The sequence below is a fragment of the Trichoderma gamsii genome (genome assembly GCF_001481775.2).
Source record: "Trichoderma gamsii strain T6085 chromosome Unknown Scaffold_57.2, whole genome shotgun sequence".
NCBI classification, from domain to species: Eukaryota; Fungi; Ascomycota; class Sordariomycetes; order Hypocreales; family Hypocreaceae; genus Trichoderma; species Trichoderma gamsii.
Genome location: NW_020171394.1, coordinates 40,535 through 59,469, shown reverse-complemented (window position 1 = coordinate 59,469; position 18,935 = coordinate 40,535). Strand labels below are relative to the sequence as shown.

At 50.2% G+C, this 18,935-nt stretch overlaps 4 protein-coding genes across 4 annotated transcripts; 1 reads left to right on the top strand and 3 right to left on the bottom strand.

Annotated features, from left to right (window-relative positions):
- Window positions 1-299: 299 nt before the first annotated feature.
- Window positions 300-1,296, bottom strand: TGAM01_v210142 (phosphomannomutase; the record flags this gene model as incomplete). The annotated part of the gene is made up of 3 exons (XM_018805772.1): window positions 300-552; window positions 615-1,072; window positions 1,201-1,296. The coding sequence occupies 3 exons, from the start codon at window positions 1,294-1,296 to the stop codon at window positions 300-302; spliced, it is 807 nt and encodes a 268-aa protein (XP_018660962.1).
- A 1,069-nt stretch (window positions 1,297-2,365) lies between these two features.
- On the bottom strand, window positions 2,366-5,452 carry TGAM01_v210141 (hypothetical protein; the record flags this gene model as incomplete). Its single annotated transcript, XM_018805773.1, has 2 exons — window positions 2,366-2,696; window positions 2,775-5,452. 2 exons carry the CDS (start codon window positions 5,450-5,452, stop codon window positions 2,366-2,368), a joined length of 3,009 nt encoding a protein of 1,002 aa, XP_018660963.1.
- A 747-nt stretch (window positions 5,453-6,199) lies between these two features.
- On the top strand, window positions 6,200-8,986 carry TGAM01_v210140 (barren protein; the record flags this gene model as incomplete). Its single annotated transcript, XM_018805774.1, has 4 exons — window positions 6,200-6,267; window positions 6,336-6,930; window positions 7,004-8,659; window positions 8,744-8,986. The coding sequence occupies 4 exons, from the start codon at window positions 6,200-6,202 to the stop codon at window positions 8,984-8,986; spliced, it is 2,562 nt and encodes an 853-aa protein (XP_018660964.1).
- Window positions 8,987-10,185: 1,199 nt separating this feature from the next.
- On the bottom strand, window positions 10,186-12,153 carry TGAM01_v210139 (hypothetical protein; the record flags this gene model as incomplete). Its single annotated transcript, XM_018805775.1, has 7 exons — window positions 10,186-10,367; window positions 10,429-11,199; window positions 11,268-11,504; window positions 11,576-11,630; window positions 11,695-11,868; window positions 11,928-11,961; window positions 12,014-12,153. The coding sequence occupies 7 exons, from the start codon at window positions 12,151-12,153 to the stop codon at window positions 10,186-10,188; spliced, it is 1,593 nt and encodes a 530-aa protein (XP_018660965.1).
- Between the last annotated feature and the right edge of the window lie 6,782 nt (window positions 12,154-18,935).

Here is an 18,935-nt window from a genome sequence, read left to right as displayed (position 1 = left end):
AATTTAAAGGGAAAGATTTGTTTTGTTTAGCGTATTTCATGTTGAAAAGAAAGAATTGGACTATTTCACTCCCATTTGGCTTTTTGGTTGAGAATTTCAATATTTTTGGAAGACTTTGATGTAAAAAATATGTATAAAATTTATCAAATCGGAGTATCTTGGTATTATCTAGATTGATTGAATGGAACTATCACCACGGACCTGTCCTCGGTGATTCATTTGCGTTGCTATTCCTCCCTTCTGTTCCCTCTCCTGTTCTGTCTTGCGCGTCAAGTATCTGATTTCTCTAATAAACAAATCTAGAGGTCGAAAAGCTCCTTCAGAATCTGGATAGTCTCCTCGGGGCCCTTGACGGTGTGGCCAATGGTTCGCTCGTCGCTGAAGATCTCGTAGTCGTTGCCGCCCTTGAACGTCTTGTCTCCGAAGAAATGGATGTTCTTGTAGGCGATTCCGTTGGGCTTCTTGGCCTCGTTCTCGAGGTGGTTCAGGCAGTAGGTCTTGTCCCAGCCGGTGGGGAAGACGTCGAAGGAGATTTGGCCGCCGATGGAGAAGCTGCGTGCATGTTTGTTAGCGGAGCACAGATTGACGAAGTCAAGATGGTGGAGAAAACATACGTAAGGCCCAGGTTGCCAAACTTCTCCTTGAGAACAGCAACAAACTTCTCTCGAACCTTGGCCTCCTTGTCGTAGGCCTCAAACTCGTTTCGCTCCTTTGTGCTGGCGTTTCTGCCGACGGGGCTGATGTTGACCATGCCGTTGCGGAACTCAATGAAGGTTCCTCGCTTGACGGGGATGTCCAGGTCGGCAACGTAGTGCAGGACAAAGTTGGCCAGCTCCTTGTACTTGTCCTCGCCGATCCACTTGATGAAGCTGTTGGAGGGCAGCGCCTCGCCTAGCTTGTACGCGGTCAGGCCGTTCTCGGCGAAGCAGTAGTCGAAGAGGGTGGTGACGGGCACGCCGGCGGGCTTGCCGAGCTGCTCTTCCTGCTTGATGAGGTCGGAGCCGCCGACGAAGCCGATGGAGCACTTCTTGCGGAGAGCCTGGAGGAGGTCGAGGATTTCGGGAGAGGCATCCTATTGTTTTGGGACGTTGTTAGCGAAAGGTTGATTGAAGGACGAAGAATTGGCAAGCTAAAGGCAAAGTAGCTTCGAATTGGAGGCCCAACAAGGCCAATTGAAAGAATTGGAGTATGTCAACTTACAAGACGAGCGGGAGTCAAGGTGCCGTCGACATCGAAAAGGCAAATCGTGTCCTTGAGAGGACGGTCTTCAAGAGGGGTATAAGCAGGAGCAGCCATGATGAGCAAAGAGAAGTAGAAGAGATGGAAAAAAAGTGGAAGAGATGAAAAAGTCGCTAAGCAACAAATGTGAAGACGCGAATTCGCAGAAAAGATTGGACAAGATAAAAGAAGAAGCTGTTCGTTGTATAGACGAGTGTAACTCCAATGGCGGGGTGCTTGACTTAGAGCCTGAGGGGTCAAATGGCTGGGCGGTCAAGACGATAATAAATATTGACGGGCCAAAAAAAAAAAAAAGAACAGACCAGTGACGAACTTCCATGTGCTATCAGGGTCCGGACAGCGTGGTGCTACAGGGGGTTTAGAGGCGGTGCATGGGGACCGCTAGTGACAGCCCCAGGCCGCGAAATGAAACATCCAAGCCACTAATTTCAGCATTACGAGCCACGTTTCGGCAGGATTTCTGCTACTCTAGGACAGGAAATCTGAAGATCTGTCAACAGTCTATTGGCAAAGACATGGGATGAACTAGACAGCTGTTCTTCTTGAGCTCATAATAAGAGAAGTTATACATGGTAGAATGATTCACACGTAGTCTTTACACAGCCTCTTGTGTTTTGTCTTGATGAAAAGTTTCTCATGTGATGCGCCAATGAGGGAGATGAATACGAGGAGAAGCATGCGAAATCTGTCAAGTTCCAACGACATGGCGGTACATTTGACTTGACACGTATGGCGATAGCTAAAAAGCCACGAATATGACAGACGAAACCTAATTGAGCTGGGGGAGAAAGTCAATTGCTTGGTGCTTACCACGCGAGCGAATAGTATCAGAGTGGCTAAGAGCACATGGAGTATTCTCAGTGATGGTATCTATTGTTACTGTATGTATGCTAACACTGTTGCCTATAATGTAATCCATGCCAGGAAGGTATTCTTTGTAGGTATGTAAAAAACGTTTATATCCAAAGGAAAAACAGGGTTGTGATGTACAAAATCAAAACAAATCCAAACGCAGTGCATGCATGTCAAGCCCTCATAATGTCATTCCGCCATCAAAGAAAAAAATAATCCATACAGATACCTTATATAAATACACAAAAACCTGTTCTCCTTGCGCATCACTCAATCAGGAAATATCGCCTATTGCACCCGTAACCTCAACAATCACGTTGACAACCGTGCTGGCCGACCACATGGCTATCAACACCCAGCCAATCTTGCGGCTCAAGATCCATTTGTTCAAGGGCACGGCGATGAGCAAGCTGACTAGCATGATAAGCAGCGTAATGGAGGAAATCATCAAAGTTCCTCCAATCTGTATGCGGTACGGCTTGTAAGCGTAGTCGTCCCCTGGATGCTTGCTGTGGTGACGATTTGCATCTTGGACCATCATCAAAACGCCTCCCACACCTATGCCTAGCAAGATGTTGAGCATTGGTCCGCCGAAGCAGGCAGATCTGTGCAAGAGAAACGCAGTCAGTAACCTAAAACCAGCAAAAACAGACATGTTTCTCAGAGGGTGAATGTATACTTACAATGCCATGACAGGATATCCAAGTCGAGCCACCGTAATATCAGCAACTAGATCACCTACGCTGTTGCCGGCAGCAAATATAGTGAGTCCGAGCAGAGCCTCTGAGATGCCAAGAACCACGCCGAATGTTTTCAAAACTCCAACCACTTCGCCAGCCACTGTTGAAATCCACGCTATGCTGATGATGAAGCCCAAAAAACAGAATGAAAAGTGGTACTGGGGCCGCCTCTGCTCCGTAGTAAGCAGAAGCAGGGCTCCCAACAGTACGAGAGATCCTACAAGCGTCCATAGAATCATGCGCACTAGAGAGCTTCTCGGATTCTCCCAATCTTCAGAGATGTTTGCCCAGAGTATAACGACTGCAAACAGCGGCCCCATGAAGAGCTGGAGACAGACAAGCCAACGACTCCATCCCATCTTTTCCTCGCTTGCTTGGCTGACGGAGCGAACCTCGGACAGGGGCTTAGCCGCGCCAGGCTCTTGGGTACGGGGGGATACAGTCAAAAGGTCTTCTTCCGGCAGCGCCAAATATGGTGTCGGAATGCTATTGGTGGCAGCATCGCTGTTTCTGCGATTCAACGAATATCTTCGAAACCGCTCCCACTCATCTTCGGGTTCTATTTCCCCCGGTTGGACCGAAATGGGCGGAGCCATATGTCCAATCGACCTATGGGCAGAATGATCTGTGATGGTAATGCCATCATCAAAGGTATCAATTTCCTCTGACGTCTCTGATTCGACGACAGGTAGCGTGATTACCAAGAGGAAGATGCTTGGGACAGATATGGCACTAACAAACTTGTCCCACCAAGCCTTGTCTTTCCATCCCTGCAAGGTCGGGAATAAGGTAGCAAGGAGCACATGCGGAGCAGGAAGAATCGAATACGGCCACCATCTAACTGGTCGCGATGCAGCTGCTGCGTTGTCGAGGGCGGCAAAGGGACTTTCGCGAGCGGTAGCTGAAGGTGGCAGTAAACCTAGCCCAGCTGGCTCAGGTAGCGTATTCGGCGAGATAGCTTGCGTATTAGGCGAAATGGCCATAGGAGAGTCGGTATAATGAGGAAAGGGCATGACAGGCGACGATAGGGTACTCACGCTACCGGGTCGACTGGGTATCTGTAACTGGAGGCGAGGAATGAGAGATGCGGCATGTGACTCTTGGTGAGGGCTGCCAGCCACTGTAGTCGGTCCATCGATCGGAGGGGGTGCGAGTTTGCCGCCAATCTGATATGACGGCGCAGGACTTGCAGTTCTTTGGCTGATGGTGCCATCTTGGGGAGGCTGCAAACTGGAGTCTGATCGATCCCGGCTGTGGCCTAGTAGTTCCCGAGGGGTAGATGAAGAGACTGGAGCGGCTCCATGCGACCTAGCCCTTACCCTCCCATCTGTCGTGGTGGCGGAACTGTCATCGGAATATACCAAGTTGGAGAGCGCACTTGTACTACCCCGTCGACCTCTGTGAACATGATTTTCAGAATAGCTGCGCGCCGGGATTGCTGAAAGCTGAAGGTTGCTCTCGCGCTGCAAGTGTGCCAAGGCAGACCTGAATTCCAACGCACCAATCAAGCTCGGTCGAATCGGTGTGATGGTGTTCCTCCGCTTGCCTTGGGGGCGCAAGACTCGCATACTCCGGGCCACCTCTACAGCAACCATTCTCTCGTGATCCTCGTCAGTTTCTTCGCTATCCTCGCTTCCAGGCGTCTCAGCTATCTGGCCATCAATTTCTATAACAGGACCACGCTCCAAGGCGGAGAGATTGCCTCCGGTCCCAGAGCTTGTTGTAGTCCGTCGACTTGTTTCTTGGTGTTCGTCTTCGGGATCGTCCTGGTAGGGCTCGCCCGCAAGTTCGTCTCCAGTGTGGCCGGCCAGGCTATAAAAATGGCTGCGAGCCTCTCCTTCTCTGCGGAGTCTTCTCTTCCTCCTCGTAGTATACCAATGCCATCCAACAACAGCGAACACGTATAGGGCATAGTATCCAATCATTGCGCAGCACTCCCAGAATCGCAGCTCCCCATCAGCCAGAAACCCCATGGTGAAGGCGACCGCGACGATAAAGAAGCAAATGTCTCTAGCATATGTACGGCGGTCCACCCTGAACTCTCTGACTAGGGCCATGGAGCCCGCAACGACGCCTGTGATAAAGCTGGCGGCGCCAATGAGTTCACCAACAGCCATGCTTGCACTGTTGGACCCCATTGCCGCAAAAGTGCTAAAGACATCGGGAGAGCCGTTTCCAAATGCCAGAAACGTGACGCCCGCGAGGCTCTCGCTGAGGCCCAAGATGGTGGCGATGGTGCTCAGGTTGACACTGAAGAAATCGCTCGCCGCAATGCCGATGGTGGTGAACAGCAGCCCCAGCCAAGTAACAAGAATGATGAAAGCAACCGGCTGCGCTTTGCCCAGGTCGCAGTAGTACAGTCGCAGGTAGGGAAGAAGCCCGGCATCTTCATCTACACAGTACTGTCTGACAAAAGCGCATTGGTCCTTGGCCGTGTGCACTTCGCGACATTCAGGCTGGTCGTGGGAGCGTCGAAGTAGCGTCGAGGTGTCATCGCGAAGGCCATGGTGATGTCGAGAATGCGCCAGGAACGAGTACGCGGCCAGCAAAGACAGCAACAAGACCGTCGTGTAGAAGGGCCGGGAGCTCAAACGGCCCCGTCTGGCGTTTGTTGTCCGCATGCTGGTCGCATCGACATGTCGCAAGCTCGCCAGAGTTGCTGGAGCGGCGGAGGCTAGAATAAAAGGGTTGGTGGAGAGAGTGTCTCAAAGTCTCATTGGGTGTGGATGCGACCAGAACATGATATTTCAATGACGACGTTGGGCAGTTCTGGCGGCCTCAGTGGCGGCTGCCATAGGGAACTTTTTCTGCGCTCCGTATGGGGTAGGCGGGCAGCAGGGCCCCCCAGTTAAGGTTCCAATAGCGTGCGAACGCCCTATGATCGGGTGCTGTTCAATTGTGTCTCCGGTGGGCGCCGGAGTACTTCTTTTCAAGGAAAAACTTCACATGGCTCAGGCAGCACAGGGCTGTGACTGAGGTGGCAATGATCAGAAGGCAAAACGAGGAAACGGCTTAGTTGCACATGGTCGCCGCGTAATTCCACGGCATTGAGTGCTGACAGAAGCCATTTTGGGGCCTCTTCACCCTCTGCAAGGCACAAAGTACAGCCAAGTATGGAGTACCTCGACTCGACCTGGCCCGATCCAGCGTTGGAGCTATAGCGCGTGGCGCCCGTGACTTTCCAATCACACAATTGGCTGGCCGCCCAAGGTGGGGTTTCCCGCCGATAGTCGTGTTGCCTGCCTCACAGAAAGTCAACAGTAAACAAAAATACTCCTCCACCACCAAGTCGACACGCAACAGAGGCTTTGCTCGCGCATCTTGGACAGTCTTACGGCGCACATTACGCAAAAAGCCTGTTTGCAGCAATGCCTCGGGTCGCTCAGGTGCCACGCGCAGGCGGCGCCACGGGGTCGCCATTCAAATCCCCCGTCAAGTAAGTCCCGTCCCATCGAGTCCAACGCCCATGGCCGCCGAAGCTTATGTGCGAATAATGAGTGATAGGATCCCCCTCAACGATGACGCGCAGGAAAAGGGCCAGCGAATGAACAACAGGAAAGCCCTTCAAGAGAAGCAAATAAATGAGATCAAAAGAGCGGCCACGCCACGCAAGAGCCTCCGGCTGGAAGATTTTGAGAATAATTCACAGAGCCCCTATACCGGCACGCCTCGAGGCGCCCGAGTGTTGGATGATGGCGACGATCCCATCATGGTAGGGGGCGTCTCCGTGACGCCGATGAAGCGCGTCCCCCTTCTAGCCAACTTCGAGGAGTGGATGAAGATGGCCACTGACAACAAGATCAATGCGACCAATTCGTGGAATTTTGCCCTCATCGACTACTTCCACGATATGTCGCTACTCAAGGAGGGTGATGGTGTCAACTTCCAGAAAGCGAGCTGTACTCTTGATGGCTGTGTCAAGATTTACACCAATCGAATCGACAGCGTAGCAACCGAGACAGGCAAGCTGTTGAGTGGCCTCGCAGACAGCAATAACAAGAAGAAGGATCGCGACGCTGAAGAAGGGGCCGGTGAAGGTGAAGAGAGCGAGGAAGAAGTTGATGCGGACGGCAACGTCAAAAAGAAGGCGAAGAAGAAGGTAAGAAGCAGAAACAGGTGAAATGTTTTGGCGGGCTCGCTTTGGATGCTAATCAACTTGCCCAATCTTGCAGGTGCAGAGATCATCGGAAGCCACGCTTGCGCCATCATTCGCGTCTTTACAACTCAAGAAATTCGAGCTTGAATTCGCCGTCGATCCACTCTTCAAAAAAGCCTCCGCTGACTTCGACGAGGGAGGTGCCAAAGGTCTCTTGCTTAATCACCTGATGATTGACTCACAAGGTCGCATTGTTTTTGACAGTAGCGATGATGTCGGCGATGCAGACGAGGGCAAGAAAGAGGACCAACTAGACGAAGGAGAAGACGAAGCCGGAGCTGGAGAAGATGGCGAAGAGGTCCAGCAAAGCCGTTTAGACCTTGACGAGGACCACCATATGGATATAGACCAGGACGAAGACCAAGGCCACGTCCAAAGCCAAGATCAAAACCAAGACCAAGACCAAGACCAGGGGCCGGACGTTCCCGAGGTAGAGATTGACATGACAGCGCTTGGCCAGCGGTTCTTCCCTGACCTAAACTTACTGGATGAGCTCGATATCTGTCCGTCCCTGAAGAGCTTTGAACTCGGAGATCCCTCTGGATCCATAAACATCCCTTTCTTGAAGGCTCCTGAAGACTGGAGGGAAAGTCAGGATAAGCCTGGCGCCCCAGGCAACAAATCTGGCATGTTCATTGATGAAGACGCACCGGCTGGTTTCGATGATGAAGATCTGGGCCTTGGCGACTTCGACACTCTCGGCGATGTTGCTTTTGGCGAGGGTGGCGAAGCCTGGGCACGCGAGGCTGCCCTTGAACCTCAAATGCGTGTATATGACGCTGGAACAGATGGTGGAGAAGGCGGAGACGGGGAGGGTTTTGACGAGAACGGCGAATATATCGTATCCATGGGCAACTCGCAAAATGCTGACAAGATGCATCAAGACATACTGAGCTTCTTTGACCAAGCATTACAAAAGAACTGGACCAGTGCGGAGCATTGGAGGATTCGCAAAATTAAAGACGTCAACAAGCCGTCGGGAGAGGCGAAGAAGCGCAAAGAAAAAGAGCCATTTGAAATCGACTTTTCTTCGCCTCTCAGCCCTGGTCAGTCCGACCTCATTTATACACAAGCCTCCAGCAACTCAGCCGTCTGTTTGCCCAAGAAGGATTGGAAGTCCAAGTCTCGAAACCTACTTCCTGATGACAAACATTTTAGCTCAAAATCCCTGTTGAACCTCTTCCTCAAGCCCAGATCTCGTCTTGCTCGGAAACGGCCAGGATTTGGCTCGCGAACAGGCGCGCAGGGTTATAGCTCTCAGGACAGCCAGCCAGCGGGGGACTTGGACGAGGCATTTTGGGCGCAGCAGAAGGCGCCTGAGGACGCCGCCTTGCCTGAAGGCGATTATGACGCCAATTTCTTCCAAGACGATGACGGTCTGCCATTTCCCGGTGGCGACGACCCAGATGACGATGATCTTGAGTTTTCAGATGCCCGAGAACACCTTTCACCAGGAGCTGAGGGAGATATGGGCTTGACGGAGGGAGTCGGAATGACCGCCATGTTGAATGGAGACACTATGAACACAATGGGTGCCTTTGGCACAACACTAGTGACTCAAACGCGCCGTGTGCGACCTGAATATGTTCAGTTTGCCAGGGTAGCAAAGAAGGTGGACGTCAGGCGACTCAAGGAGGAAATCTGGAAAGGCATGGGCCTAGAAGAGCTCGAGGTATGTGTTTAATGCTTTTTTGATCCGCTTCAAAGCCACCACAATGCAACTCCCTGCAACTATACTGACTAATTCTTCACATAGGAGACCCCTGCACCGCCGCCCAACGCGGAAGAAGAACCCAAGCTCAAATTCACGGAGGTGATGAATGGGTTGCAATCAGTATACCCCAAACCCGCCATGGCGGACATTTCCACTTCGTTCTGCTTTATATGTCTACTTCACCTGGCAAACGAAAAGGGACTGGTTATTGAAAATACAGAGGGGCTGAGTGAGCTAGATATTCGGAAAGACTGGACGGCTGAGATCACAGAAGGTGCGATATAAGTCTGTTTGGTATACAAGAAAGTACTTGTGTCATCAAGAGAAAAACATAAAAGAACAAAACAAACCAGGCATGGATAGGATTGGGATGGCCATTTGCATTACTGGGCGTCTTGGGAAAGGCTATGATATCGATGATTAACAGCTCTGAGTGATGTCTATGAACTTATAACTTTTATATGGAAGAAAAATGCCACAGACAAAAATGCCATAGAATGATATATCAATCACTTTGCAGCATGTATTGAATTCCTTTTGATTTCTTCCTCTCCCCTATTATCTCTCTTTGGCGCAATGTAGAGGTTATATGCCTCTACTTCCCTACTAGTAGGTAGGCCATAGTCTGCTAGCTGGGAGCTCTTGCCATATATAGAAGTATTATAGCCTACCTAATATGAGCAAGGCAAGTAAGTCATGCGCCTACTCGTGACCAACCTCATTCCCTTAGTGCTTGCTTACCTTATCTGCAAACTAACGAAAAGCCAGACTTCTTTTGGCTGACCTCAGCTTTGCAACATTTCGAGATTCTCTCCTCATCAGGTCCAGAAGCTTCATGTGCACGCATCATCGTCACCCAAAGGGGAAGTTTATCGGTGCCAAACGAATCCACCCGACTCTACTGTGAGCTCACTTAATTGCAATCATGTAACAAGAGCTGAAAAAAATACATAGATAAGTATTATTTTCAATAAGCCACCTTCAACAAAGCGCAGGCCATATGACCAGCGGCTCTGAGACCCGGTGTCTGCTAAGATCAAGAACACAAAACAAAGTCTTCCCCAGAAACTTTTCACCCGAAAGCTTGGGTCCTATTGATTACAATGATCTTTCCATCAACGCCGGCCTCTGATCTCGCCCAGTATCGTTTGTCTAAAGGTTGCAGTTACATAAGAAAAAGAGAGCCGTTTCTCACAACCTGGAAACCCGAAAGAAGAAGAAAAAGAAAAAGATGTAGCTACACCACAAGATATATCCAGCACATAAACGAAGTAAGTAAGGGAAAAGAGCTATGGGTATCTGAACAGAATTTCAACGATGCACGAGGCATCAGCGAACAGAGCCAAGCGGAAAGATGGCCTAAAACCGACTCCCAACATGCTACCAGCAATAACATCTCCATGTTGTGCCGCCCGCGATTAGGTGGCATATGACCATCAAAGCAACTGGTATGGGCCTATTACCGCCATTGGTGAGTTGGCATGTTAGCTCCGCCGATCGTCAACAAGCTCGCCAGCTTTTAGCAAAGCGTTAACCCCGTCAAGGCCGGCTGCTTCATAAGTATGAGGAATGGATATCTGCTCATCTGCCGAGGTCATAAGAACATCGCCATCGCTCATCTCTTCGACTCTCATGTTCTGCAAAGCCGAGGACGCAGTTTGAAACCCTTAGCGGCCTATATTAGCTGCATTTCTATTCAAGCTTTTCACGAGTTTGGGGTTAGGTACCATATCCCTTAGGCCCTTGATAAGGGCCAAAGGCTGACCTCTCCCGCTCACCTGGACTAGCAACGTAGCTAGCTGTATATAACGGGCCTTCATCTCGGCGGTGAGACGTTTGACTTTGGTCTGATAGAAGCGCATGGATTGCCAAAGGTCCCTCGCTCAGTCTACGGCTACCTCTGCCCGATGCTATCGTCGGGACACTGCTGCCGCTTGACGACGACTCGTGGTGGAGACCTGGTACTGCTACGGGCGGCAATGCGTGTTCTCCTTGGGACGCTGATGGCCTGTGATGTGTTGTGAACGCGTGGGGGAGTCCCACTGTCTCGATCCCCGGGGGGTCTAATCTTCCTTGCCCATTGGACAACATATCGGAAAGCGATGGCAGATGTTGCTGCTGCTGTTGTGACATGTCGGCTTGATGTGGCATCATTTGCGTTGCACCTCTTATCGACGAAGAGCCTCGCCGTAAGTGGCCTGAATTGCTGACTCGCTTAGGGTTATCGTTCTCAAAGTAAGCCGATGCTGGAGATGGGATAGGGGCTATTGAGGGATGATGTGATTCTGGGCCAGACAATATTGAGTGGACGCTGTTTTGCCGAAGATTTGGAGATTCGCGCGATTCGCTATCTTGCGTTCTCACGCTGCTGCTACCACTCGCCGTCGAAGTTGAACCGCCTAGAACTGTGCTGCCGCTGACAATACTACTTCCGGAACCGTTGTGATCGTGCATGAGCTCATGCTGCTCCAACCTTGCTCGTTTTGCGTCTTCGTTGCCTAAATAAGTATAAATCAGCACCGATTCGAAATTGGAAGAAAAGCTGGCCCAATCATATTATACACACGTTGACTGGGTTTAGATTGCTTGTCATTGAACTCGTCGAGATACTTCATATACTTGCGATATTCTGGCGTTTCTTTATAAACCGCCATCTCTCGGTAATATCGCTCTTTACTCTGTCTTGCTTGGCCTTCATACACCTCTCTTTCTGGTAATGATAGGTTCTGCCAATGCTCTCCCACCAATTTGGCGATTTCGGTAAATGTGAGAGAGCGATCGCCTTTAAGGCTTTCTCTTAGTTCTGCAATAGCGTCAAGAGTCAGCAACTGTTTCCCATCTTGCGACGATGAAAGCAGCGGTCGATACACTTACTATTTGAGAAGAGCACATATGCGGACATGGGACGTTCAGGTGCATTCTCGTCTGGCTGTTCAATATCGGTCAGCATGCAAGGCTTTGACAAACAAGACCTTCTTCTTCGCCAGCCATACCTTAGGGTGCCGGCGGTACTTGCGCTTCGGCCCAACACTGCCATCGCCATTATGACCAGGCTCTCTTTTTTTGTAAGTACCGTCATGTTTGCCTTCTTCAATGGCAGCCTTGATTGTTGACAGTGAGATGCTGGGGTCGATGCCCCTTGCGTTGGCGATTCGCCGCTGGAGTCTCTGAACAAGTTTACTGTTAGTGATATTCCTAGGAATCAGCTAACCATTGCTGAACATACTCTTCGATGACCCAGTTTAACTCCTAAAGCATCACTAAGAATCCAGTTAGCCTCTCGTCAACTCACAATCGAATCGATCTACCCACAGGTCAGACTCCTGAATGTCGAGAATGGTGTCCCAGGTATCGAAGCCCTGCTCAACAAAGGTATCGAGATACTGAGCGATGCCCAGCTCTCTGAAGATCGTCTCCAGGTCTTGATTCATTTGGGCGGGTTGCGTTCTCATATTTGACTGGAAAAAGGATACGTGGTTTTGCGAAAACTATGATGTTGCCGGCCCAACATCTATTTCCATCTGGAAGGGAGACTGTTTGGAGCTAGATTCAACAATAAGAATGAACGCGACTCGGAGAGGTTGGCCGTTGATGGTAATAGGGAGGTGGTCCAGCCGAGAAATGAAAACTTCAGAAGGCAGAGAGGTACGGCGGCAAGCAGTATTCGGTTCGATTGCGCGCTTACTTGGGTGCCAAATGGTTAGCTCTTGGTGATGATTTGCGGCCGATTGGAATGATTATTGTCGCAAATAGCGTTGGTTGGCTGAGAGAAATAATCTTCGCGATAATATTGTTGTGAGTCAATCCACAGCTGCAAATGACTGGTCCAGGTGCAGCAAATCTACCGTCAAAAGCAGGATCGAGATTATATAACAGCTCCCCAAAGTATCAAGCAATTTCATTAACGAGGCCCCAGATTTCAACGTCCAGCCAGTACCATGAGATGAAAGGACAAGATATAGCCCCTGCCAGCGTCCCGAGAATATGGGCTTTGGGTTAAACGTCCGCTGACAATGTGAGCCTGGAGGAAGAACTGAGCTTGAAGGCAGTCTATGGACTTGAAAGAACTGATATCAGGGGGCAGGGCGAATGCTAAGCGAGCTATATCTAGCAAGCTTTGCCACTTAAGTGGCAGAATCTACCATCTCGATTTGCGACGGGACGCTGGATCTGTACTTCAGATAGGACTCGAGCGAACTGGAAAATAAAACCCAATGACCGCGCTCGTATGTCAAAACTGGGGAGGGACCCAGCCCCTCAGCCTTGAATGATATAATCAAGGTGACTGCAGATAGCCAAAACGTTTTCCAGAAACGCACAAGCGGAGTACGCAGCGAGTAATGAATCGAGATTCGTTGGTTAAGATGGAAAAATACCACCATGTCAAACACTCACAGCATAGACATGGGACGGGCTAAGCTTCGGTATGGCGGTACTACAAGTATGATGGCCACTCTACTTGTCAGCACCTCCTAAGACAGAACGGCAAGGTTTAAACAGTCCCCACAGAACTGTACGAGTATGTACCTTTTTTTGTCCCTTCCCAAGCAGGCTCCAGAACCAGCAGGACGTGATTGAACTTGGCTAGGGGTTGAGAGAATGGGGGGTACAGAGAAGTTGGGGGGGAAAGGTTGTTATGGGGAAAAGAGACTTGAGAACTAAAGGTACATGCGAAAGATAGGAATGGCACGGAGGTTTGGGATAGCAAGAAAAAGGAAGAGATGGACTGATTACCTACGGGGGCGCGCTCTCGTGGAGCTTTGGACAGATGCCTTACCAAGTGCTAGGGCATGCCGAGGGTAGGTGTGTGGCTATCAGAGTAGAGCCCGGCCCGTTTCCAGGGTTGTATGGATGTCTTGATTCCGACGACACAGCGATGAAAGAAACTGATTTCGATCCAAAGACCGCTACCTACAGGTAGAGATGGCTGGGGGGGATCGGTAACGAGGTGAGAGATCGGACATGGGAGCTGTACTCCACGAGCTAATACCACCGCAGACAGGCCAACGGAACGGAGCCACACCGTTTTGACTATAAACCTTAGCAGGGGCGGCAACGTAAAGCTGGCGTACAAGACTTCTTTGGTGAACGAGGGCATCAGCGTTTGGTCTCACATGCGTGGACGAGGTGAAGATCCATGACGATAGTGATGTAACCTGCGCACCGATTCATTCAAGAACCGAATAACCAAGGCCAGTAGCCAAGGTCAAGATGCCCCAATTTCTTATCGAAATCGAGAAAGAATTACAGGCACGTCTCACTAGGCATGTCTGTACCCCCAAATCGAACTAATTCAACAAGTACAGTACGACTCTAAAAGTGGGATTAGGACCGCTTTCTCCGTCTCGAGACTCACATGCAGTATACTGATTATAGGCACTGCAGGGCAATCGTGAACTGGGCGAGCAGAAGAGCCGTATACCTACTACCTAGACGGAAGGGGTAATTACGGTGCTCTGCACGGCTGAGCTGCAACAACACATGAGAACAATAATTGCACCCCTCTCACTGAAAAGAGTCGTCATAGTATACTCGAGGTACCATGGCATAGGGAACTGCAGTATCATGTTCATGCAATTTGTACGTGCGGGATGTGTAATCAAGGTCAAGCACCTACTCTGAACATGCCAACAGAGGGCTGAAAAGGGCTAGACGAGGGGGGTCCGAGATGGCGACCAAAGCGCTTGGCTTTGTCCAGCTTTTTCGGGACTCTGCCTTGGCTCTGTCGGTGCTGCGAGTCGTCGTGCATCAAGGTTGTGTTGCGAAGCAGTACCGTTATAAATATCATTACTCAAGAGAAATACGGCCCCTTCCATCTTCGCTCCCCTTCTCCGAGACTACCTACTTCGTTTGTGTACTTGCTCAAGTCAAGCAGTGCCTGCTCACGCTCGAGAAAAGGGGTGGAGAAGAGAGAATAAACATTGGTTCAGCAGCTGGGAGACTTGACTAGCTTCGTTACTGACTGGCTGGCAAACGAAGCTAGGGCGTGGACGGGCTGTCGTTGGGCTATGGCATTGGTCTGAAAGGACAGCGATCTCGATCCCAGCAAAGCTTTCTGGCCCGTGGCTTGTGGCAGGTAGAAAGGCAAGGGAAAAAGAAGCCCAGCCCAGGTACCAGCTAAATTTACGGCGACGACAGGCAGCCTATCATAGCTGCCATCCTGGATTACGAGGACGCGCATACGCACGCCTGGGCGTCTGTCTTCCTTTTACCCATGCCGGCACTACGAGGGCACTAATCAGGCCGATGGGGCATGGCCCAGAGTGCTGTGATCGGATTCCAGCCTGAGCATCGGACTTTGCCATGGGGGCGAAAAAAACAGGGACCGCAAAGTGAATATACGCATATACCTTCAGGCATCCAGGCACCGCTTGCTCTGGACGGGCTGCAGTTGGAGTGTGCGCATGGTTCTTCTTTATGCGCTTAAAGAATTCTCAACCTTGGTTTTTCTGGCCCCTGCTTGCTTAGGTCACGCCACCTTGGGCACACGCCTTTCCTTGTCTCGCATCTCACCGGCTAGAGTAGAGGCGGATGGCAAGCTCGAGGTTGACCCAAATGGAGCGGGAAGTCAGCCCGCCTGCAGTGTCTCGAACTCCAAGACGGGAAAGCGAACTGTCTGAAAGAGAGTGACACTCCCGTCCCAGAAACGGTGCTGCCACGTTGCTGCTCATGAGAGTCTCTTTTGGCCTTAGCTCTTGGCCCATATAACAAAGCAGCACAGGGGGACTTAGCTTGCGAGAGAGACAGCGGAAAATTACACTCCGTATGCCGAGTTCGCCCAAATGTGGTGGTGAGATGGCTACTTTTTGCCATTTGAGGCAGTAACTTCCGGAAGCCAACACGAACGACGGCTCGCTTTTGCCACGGCAGAAATGGCGCCCAGCCCACACCTCGAAGATGGCGCATTTCCAGAAGACCACATGCGCAAGTAATGGGCAATTGCAGGAAATACGACAATGAGTTGGAGATCTCGATCCCGCCAAACTGGTTGCCCGCACGAGCAGAGTTTAAAGGCGCAGGCTTAGCTTCTTACTGATTTTGTTGACGTGAAGCCGATGGAATTTACAGCCATTCGGCGCTCGATAGTATAACTCTCACAGCTGCGCCAGCCATGCCATGCTTACCATGCAAGTACAGGCTGTCAAACTTTCACGCGAGTTGTTTGATCAGAGCTCTGTCGCGTTCAATTGAGCTGGGCCTTGGGCGATCCACTCTGGAGACGGTTTCACGCCAAGCCAAAGGACATGATGTCAAGGCGCTGTAAGTCGGTTAACATATCTCGATTGCCCGTGTCTTCACCAAGTCGCGATCAGCATCCCCTCACAAGGTGAATTGGTCCTTTTCAAGCGCATTCTATCGCTCGCTCGCGCTGACTGCATCTACTTCGACTTTCTCTCGAAGTGCGGTTGACTCAGTCAGCTCCATTTGGTCCACATGGCATGATGTGTATTTCGCCTCCCTCTTTCTAACAATATGATTCCTTTCGCTGCGGGCTGCCATGACGGGTGAATGAATTCATAAACATTGCCGCCTGGGCATCCCAACAGCCAATGGCAATGACAGTGAGGAGCAGTTCATAGAATCTAGACCGTCGCCTGTGCATACGTGGGGAGGGGCGTGCTTGGAGTAGGAGGATTTCAGGGTGCTCTGTAGTGCCCTGTTTCGCACTCTACTCTACAGTAGCGTTCACTTGACGCAGAGCGAACGGCCGATATCTTACTGAATCGAAGGGCAGAGAGCTTGAAGTGCGCTTCGTTTAGCTTGTATAAGCACCTTGTCTTGCAGGTACTTTGGGGATTGCGGTATAATGCTGTGAGGCAACGAGGTTATGGAATCGAGAACCGAGCTTACAACAATGAAGTCGGTAGGCTACGCTGGGATATCCAAGCGAGGCCGTTGCAAGGAGACGTCTGCAAGTCAGTTTACTCGGCCTAATCAGACTTGTTTGCATGAACTCTTGGTTTTTCATCGACTGCCAGATCACGAAGAGTCTAGGGCTTTTTGAAGTCTGTGCCAATAAACGAGACGCAGACTAAGTAACGGATATAACCGAAGCAACAATCTTACTTGATTCATTATAGCTTGGACGGGGCACCGTCTTGAGATGTTGCTCCGCATCTCGGGTCAAATGGCTTCTTCATTACCCCCCCATGGAATCCATGGATTCTATTTTAACCAAAGCGCGCGTACAAACGGGCAAGCGACTGGACCGCTACTGCACGGCTGGTGCATGTACAGTTTACAATCCATGCTTGCGGAACGGCATCCGTCTGCAGCCTCGGAAATCGTCAAAGATTCTAGGCAAGTAAACACAACCTAGTAGGAATGGCAGTGTCCGATTCCCCCTGGTGCTATCTCGGGGCCCGAGTATCACCTTGATTGGACTGACTCAGCCATTGTCTTGCTTTCCTTCCAATGAGTAGCTTCCTACCCTCTTTGAGGCGCACATGATGCTAGTGGTATCGGTGAAAGCTGCAGCTTACACCGCGAACGCAAATACATATGCAAGAACATGTAAGTCAGGCCGGGCCTAGGTCAAGCACTTCAACAGACGGGGTTTAATGACAGACAGCTGTTAGCGGGACACCTGCCAAGTACGCAAGTGAAGTGAGCTGAAAATAGAAAAAAGATAGGGAATCCAAGGGCGGAAACAGAATTATCAGTTCCATGGCAACAATATTGCCTCAAAATAGACCCAGGGTGTCTATCTGGGCTACTTAGTTATATCGGAATACCTGTCAAAACACACAAGATATTGTGCCCGGCGGAAATTTCCCAACGAGCATTTACAACTGGCCTGGGTCTGGGCGACTCGTGTCACGTGAAGCCGCCAATTCATAACGGAGCTCTCTTCTACACTCCGTATTGCGAGCAGCAGCCGTCACTCCGTAAAACGTTCAGCCTTGCGGGCTTCGTTACGCAGACCCGACAAAAAAAGTACCCAGTTCGCCGTCGGCTACAGGTTCCGATAGCCTCGTGTTCTATATAAGACACCTTTTCCATCACACGTCTGTCTCTCTTTATCTGATCCAGACGTCGAGAGAAGTTATCGCTAGAGACACACCGAACCAAACCATGGGTGCGTCATCGGATAGCCCTGTCGCCAACCCACCCAAGCCAGATCAACACGAGGCTGCTCCCGAAGTTGACCTCGCTCAGGTATGTTGCTCTATGCAGTAAACTCATACATGCATACTACATAATAGAGGCACTCCGTCTCACTTCCCCCTTATTGACCGTGGACCCTGTATATCTTATCGTCTCCCTTTCATCACTTGTCCTTGCTTCCGTTATCACATGCAGGGGCAGATAGCCATCACAATTTCTCTCTCTTCTCATTTTCTTTTTTTGCCCTGGTGAACTGTCATTCCAGCAATCAGGAGCAAACAGAGAGATCGGCCGGGTAGAAGAGATCGGCGGCTGAGGAGAGCATGATGTCAGTTTTTTTGAGCAACCTGAGATCCCGTGAGCTAACCAGAATGTTTCAGGCACTCCGAGAGCTCGCAAAGTAAGAAAGAAAAATTCAAAAGTGGAAAAATGAAAAATTCATCATCTTTCCATATCCCCAATCTCAAGCAACATCGACGTCATTTACAAAACTCGCCCTTTCATCTCCACAAGTTGTGCCCAGCTCGTCGTCATCTTGGAATCACTACACACTTGAGCAAACTTTCTTGCTCTATACAGCCCTGCTTATTATCACGATTGACTTCCCCCCCTTTTTTCCTCTCCCTACTGTTTTTGATTTCTCCTTACCATGACATAACGCCGATCACCATCGTCGATGAAGTGCTCCATGTGTGCTCATCAACAAGAGAAGAGAAAAAAGTTTATCTAACCCCTTACTTCTAAAACAAACAGAGGCGAACAAACCGCCACAGCAATGGAAGCCAATCTCTCAACCCTCGAATCCAAACTCGACGCTTTACTCGCCGCTTTTGAGCACCTCGAAGAGGAAAAGGGAGGGAAAAAGGAAGGAGGAGATCCAGAACAAAAGAGCAAGCCAGAAGAGAAATAGAAGAAGAAGAAGAAGAAGAAGAAATGGGTAGTCTCATTCTTTTCCTCTTCGTCTTGTTTCTTGGCGTCTTTCTCCTTTGTTTATTTCTTTCTCTCTTTCTTTGGGTTGTATACCTGGTTTCATAAGCGAGTCAAAGTTCGTCAAGATTTTTTGGCGCTGCGTTTTAATATTAGCACACACATAGGTATATGAATAGTCCTTGCAATATAGAACAGG